This window comes from Cicer arietinum, chromosome 4, assembly GCF_000331145.2.
Source record: "Cicer arietinum cultivar CDC Frontier isolate Library 1 chromosome 4, Cicar.CDCFrontier_v2.0, whole genome shotgun sequence".
Taxonomy (NCBI): Eukaryota; Viridiplantae; Streptophyta; class Magnoliopsida; order Fabales; family Fabaceae; genus Cicer; species Cicer arietinum.
This window is the reverse complement of record NC_021163.2, coordinates 29202816-29209124: the sequence shown is the minus strand read 5'-3', so window position 1 is coordinate 29209124 and position 6309 is coordinate 29202816. Positions and strand designations below refer to the sequence as shown.

Sequence of the window (6309 nt, the reverse complement as noted above, 5' to 3'; positions counted from 1 at the left end):
TGAGAACCATCTTAGCATGGGTCAAATTCATCATAATTCAAATCAATCTAATTTATTCATCAACTGACACAAAATGCAATACACACATAAAGTTCTTAGTCATTTGATAATCACGACTCAATAATTCACAATTCATCAAGGTACACATATATCACAATCAATCTCGAGCACATTCTAACATCTCATATTCACATCATCATAATGGTATAATCAAAAATCAACATTCATAAGATATAAGATTCAAAAACTAATGCATTCAAGTAGATATTATACTTAATTTTATTGTTTCTATTATAAAATACATGTTAATTCACATCATAAAAATACTAAAATAAACACCAATTCATGCTCATAACACACTGAACAAATTCACTCAAACACATATATAGATCTCATAATCACCAATAACACAAAAACTCACAAGATTATTATGTATCATGCAATCAGAACATAAACTAAATCACAACAAATTTTGGATTTCTAAATTATAGTTCCATCCCAATGATTACCAATCCCACATTCTTATTTGGTTATTATTAAATAGGACCACACCGTATGTGGTAAGCCTTAAAAAAATCTTTGAGAATTACATCATTCTCGTTCATTGTATAATATATTACACTCATGAATTGAAGAAAATTTCAATATCAATAGCAATTCGACAATGCACAACAGATAGCTCTCAAAGTCAACTATGAATCGCAGAGTCATTGAGACACGACTGAATATTACAAGGAGCATAAAAATCAATGTTAAATAATTTTAGGAACTAAAACAAAGTTTTTATGTTGCAAAACAGAAAGTCTAAAAAACCTCATCAACACAGTGAGACACCGAAAGTATCTGACGTCAACTTCACAATTGCGTGTAAACATTTAGTGTTTCGTGAAGTTTTTTATGCAAACAATTCCAAAACCAACATCCGTTTTTTCAAACTACGAATTTGCTAGCTGGAATTGGAAAAAACATATCACAAAAATGGTAAAGATCTATTTTTGAAAAGTGGCAATTGGTGATTTTGAGTATATTAGTGAAAGAGAACATTGAAAGAAGTTCAAATATGATTTTTGTTTTTACGTTGAGTGCACATAGTGGTCAGAAGGGGTCAAAAAGCATCTATCTCAAGAGAAGACAATGAGTTGTTTGACATAAAAAATATATTTAATGGTTGATTTTGTGTGAAAAGGTGGTTGGTTTCGATTCAAGTGGCAAGGAAATAGTGAGAATGAATTTGAGAAAAGAGTTCATTTTTTTAATATACAACGACACAACTTTATGCGATGTGCATAGGGGGTGTGAATAGCAAGTTGGCTTGAAATAGGTGTACACGTAAGTAAAAAGCCCAAACATAAATATCAATTGGAAGGAAGAGGGGGTGCAGGGAACAAGTTTGACCCAATTCTGTTTGATTTAGTTTTTACAAACTGGATTGTAGTTTTTAAAAAATTAAAAACTTAAAAACTCATTTGATACAACTTTTGTGTTCAATAGTTTTGAAAATTATGTTTTACTTTCTGATTTTAAAAAGAAAAATTGTAAACATCTTTTTGATGTTTTCCTTCTCTAATTTGGGTTTTCAAAAAGAGGCGGAGAAGTGAAATTTCACTAATGACATTTCAGTAAATATATGAACCTTTTTTCTTTAGTTATTATTTTAACATTTCTCTATTTGTCTATAACAAATGGTCACAAACACTTCGTAAATATTTATGTGTTTACGTGTTTTTCAATTTTGCTTCAACGTGTACAGTGGTGTTATTAGGCGTGTAAATGAATTTTTTAAATTACTTATGGTCTGGTTAATTTTTTTATAACAAAACTTAGTGATAAATATTGTAAGGCCGATCTTTCTGAGTATTCAATTTTTCTGCCCTCCAATTTTAAGACACAATTTTTTTTTTTTAGTAAGATAGAGTTCAAAAAAGAAATAAGAATATAACTAAAAATTATTTTAGTTTAAATTTGAATTCGCATTCTTTTAAGCAATTCGTATATAATTGAATTTTATTGACCACTTGTGTTTAATCACTTGATTATTTTAAGTGTTTAATTGGACAAGACTTCATTATTTGGAGAATATATTTCCATCAACATAACCTAGCCGCCGCCAAACAAAATTTCTTCATATTCTTAACTTTTCTTCATTTGTTAATTAGAGAAGGTGATTTAAGACTATTTTATTGCCTCGAATCATCCTCCGACTCGTTTTTCTTCTTCTCCGTTTTAATTAAATAAGTGATTTTTTAAATATATATATTTAGTTTTTTCCGCTTTAGTGCGGTGTTTGATTTTTCGTCTTGGTGTAGTATTTGTTTAGTTCAAATTGACATATTAACTTCGATCAAATGCAGATTTATATTCAATAAATGATTTGGGCGTTGTCAACATTACAATTCTAGATACATGTATATTTTAGACACTTCAATTTTTTCATATTTGTAGATTTTGTCACAATTATAGACACTTAACCATTTTATTATATTATCTTGAAAGTTATGAGTTTGTTCGCGGATTTATCTTTTTAAGTTATAACGATTTTAAATTGTATTCTTGATCGATGTAATTTTAATCAATTTAAATAAATAAATATTGTTTTTAGTTAAAAACAAATTATCTATTTGTAATCCTATCTTAAATGTTACATATTATTTAATAATTATAGAAAAGATTTTTAAATACTTATTAATATTTTTTATTTTCTAGTTAAATATAAGTAACGGGGTGAGTTAAATGTACGATCTCTTCGTCAATTTAATTAATATATTTTTATCATAAATCGCCTTGTCACTTCAAGAGATTTTAATTTTACTTTTTCATCTCTTAAAAAAAATTTAAATTTTAATTATTAAAATATTGTTACGATTTATTGTCACTAGAAATTAAATAAATATAATTTGATATGAATAAAAATTTGAAAATAATGAACATTTGATTAGTATCATTAAAAATATATAATTGATTTTTCTGCCAAAAATATATAATTGATTTTTCTGCCAAAAATATAAAAGAACAATATCCAAACAATATACAACACAATTTCCTCGCTTAAAATAAGATATTAAACATCTCATTGGATTGATCGTGTCTAGTCAACAATCTACCGTAGTTACGTAGATATGCATTTTTAACTGTTTGATTAAGATTAAATAATTTAAATTTAAGTTTGGTATTTTTTTAATTTATACAATAAAAATAAAATTAGCATTTTATTTGACCATCATGTCCAGATAAGACAATCACGGGGATTCCGACTGCGTTGAATGCGGAAACATGAAAATTGCATGGAATTTCATTTTGATTTTTACTTTGTGTTGGAGCTAGGTTCCTTATTTTTTAGTGTGATGAAGTTTTAATTGTGGTTTGAGTTAGAAGTGTTCTATATTAGATTGGAAAATGTTCGGTTTTATTTGTTTTGACTAAAAGATGTTAAGGTTATTATGATTTTAATAACATGTTAATTTTTTATAAAAAAATTTGCAAACCGTATTCAAAAACAATTTACCAAATATTTTTTCATTTCTAAGAGAGTTTTTAAACTAGTCTCCTTGAACTATCAAACATATTTATTTGACCATGCTTTATCTTCATTGAGTATCCCTTCTTCATCAATTTTCCAAAACTCAAGAGACTATTCTTCATGTTTGGTACATAAAGAACATCATATATGAATGATTGATTACCATTTCTTCTTTGAATCAATTCTTTACCAACACCCTCATCAGTCATTGTGATGTTATCAACAAATTTGGTCTCCCTTTTCACCTTCTCATTAATACTTACAAACCATTCTTTGTGACTCGTCATGTGATTGGAGCAGCCTGTATCAAGATACCATAATTCATAACGTTCATCATCTGACTTAGTAGTAGCCATCAATAACACATTGTCTGAGTTTGAATCATCTTCTTGAGCCATCAGAGCTTCATCTTCTTTTCTCTTTACTTTCTTTGATTTACATTCATCAGCAAAATGACCTCAATTCTGACAGTTATAATATTGTATTCCTTTCTTAATAAATTTCTTCTTACCCCCTTTGTTGCCATTAGATTTCTTGCTATAATTGTCACCACTGTTTTGATTCTTTGAATTTCCAGCATCTTCATCATATTCATGTTCTTGTGCCACTTAGACTTACCTTTTCCCCTTTTATATTTCTCTTCATCTTGATTAGCTCTTTTACTAACTTGAGATTTAAGGGCTTGCTCACATGTTTTTGCCACACTTCTTTCTTTCACTCTCAATCATGATCTTTTAATGAGCCTTGCAATTCCTCCACCTTCAATGTCTCAAGATCATTTGATTCTTCTATGGCCACCACTATATGATCAAATATTTGTGTTAGAGTTTTTAGAATCTTTTCAACAACTAATCACCAAATTAGTTATTATATTCACCATTTGTCTTCATCTGATTTGTGATGGTTTGTACACAGTTAAAGTAATTAGCCATACTTTCAGCTTCTTCGATTTGCAGCAGCTCATATTGTCTCCTCAGGGCTTGAAGCTTCACCTTCCTACTGTTATCACCACCAATATAATATTTCACCAAGATATCCCGAGCTTCTTTTGATGTGGAGACCTTTGAAATTTTCTCAAAGTTATTGGTATAAACACTTTGCTGAATGTAAAATAAAGCCTTGCAATCATTTTTTCTTGAATCCTTGAATGTTGCTCGTTTCACATATGTTGGATTTTGACCAAGCTGATCATACCCATCTTGCACCACTTTATACACTTCTTGAGCTATAAACAATGACTTCATTTATGCTCACCATCTTTTCCAGTTTTTTCCATCAAGAATTGACAAATTAGATGAAAAGCTCCCTGATCCATTCATGATTGCTTCTCTATTTCACACTCTTACTCGTGTTTCCCAAATTTTGAGTTCCTCTTAATCACTCGTGTTTCCCTTTGATTATGAACTCAACTCTCAATGTCAAATGTTAGAACACCTTTTTTTAGTTTATAATCAGTTCCAAATTGGAAGAATTAAAGGTAGAAAAGAACGAGGAATGAAAATAATCAAACATCTTTTTATTGCTCGTGCCTTAAGCAACTACACTAATTTTTATTATATATCAAACACATTTTGATGAGGCTGTTGTACCTAACTACTAACAGCCCCTAACAACGTCTAAGATTCTGCAACTAACTTCTAACACTTCTAACTGCCACTTTAAATTACGATTTCATCAAGAGTTAGATAGTTTGTTTAACTTTCGTGTAACTAATCTTTTTGACATTTAATTAGTTTTGTTATTGTACATAAAGTGCACCTTTCTTATCATATATCATATAGGTTTATATAAATACTTTCCACTACAATCTTATTAGACTAACATGAATAAGATAGACAAAAATATAATTTTGATGATTTATTTGTTTTGATCATTTATCTATTTTTTAGTTTTTTATTTTCTATTTAATAATAATTTTAATTATTTATTTTTCAAAAAATTATACAAGTTTGTACTTAAGATAAAGAGTTTAATCACTGACAATATAAAAAATAAAAAGTTTTACACTATTAGTATATCACAATTATTTATAGTTGTGACTTTTGATATAGTTACGGTAAAAGTCAATTTTTTTTAATGATTTGACTAAAATTGATTGATAGGGTAAAATTTACACCGTCGGTGTTTACAAATTAAATCATAAGATAAATGACAAAAATGTATATTAAATAAAAGATAAATGTTCAAAATTATATTTTAACTAATAAAATAAATTTAATTCAAAGCAGTTTTTTATGTCTACAATTTACCCTTATGATTAATCTTCTTCAATCTCCTCCCTGGAATCCTCATCCACACCACCACACATAACAGGGGCAACATGAATTCCATTCTCTTGATGGTTCGAATTTCATTCTCTTGATGGTTCAACCCTTCACTCTGTTTTGATGTGCATTTGTTTTGATTTGGAAGAAGAGGATGAAGATGTTGATTGATGAAGAGGATTAGGGAATTCTGATGTTAAGGTTCATAATTCTTTACCATTTTAGGAAGATTAAAATATAATAAATAATAGTATTTAATTATTAAAATATATTTATTGATTAATAATAATGGCGTGAAATTAAAATATTAACGTGCATTAATAATAATTTCGTTTCAATATTATTAATTACAGTGCAATATAATAAAAATTGAAAAAACAGACAAATTAGAGAAACCAAAAACTTGGATTTAGAAAATGGATTATTAAAAATAAAAGATAAAGAAATACAATGAAGTCCAACAATTTTACTCCAACCGGCTAAACTCGTGAGACCATCGGTTTTAAAAGTTGACCGGTTTGGAGCGGT

General features: G+C 28.2%; 1 protein-coding gene across 1 annotated transcript; it reads right to left on the bottom strand.

The window, feature by feature from the left end:
* Window positions 1-3531: 3531 nt before the first annotated feature.
* Window positions 3532-4761, bottom strand: LOC140920024 (uncharacterized). Its single transcript, XM_073367332.1, has 3 exons — window positions 4452-4761; window positions 4029-4228; window positions 3532-3945 (listed from the first exon to the last, which is right to left on the bottom strand). The coding sequence occupies exons 1-3, from the start codon at window positions 4759-4761 to the stop codon at window positions 3532-3534; spliced, it is 924 nt and encodes a 307-aa protein (XP_073223433.1).
* Between the last annotated feature and the right edge of the window lie 1548 nt (window positions 4762-6309).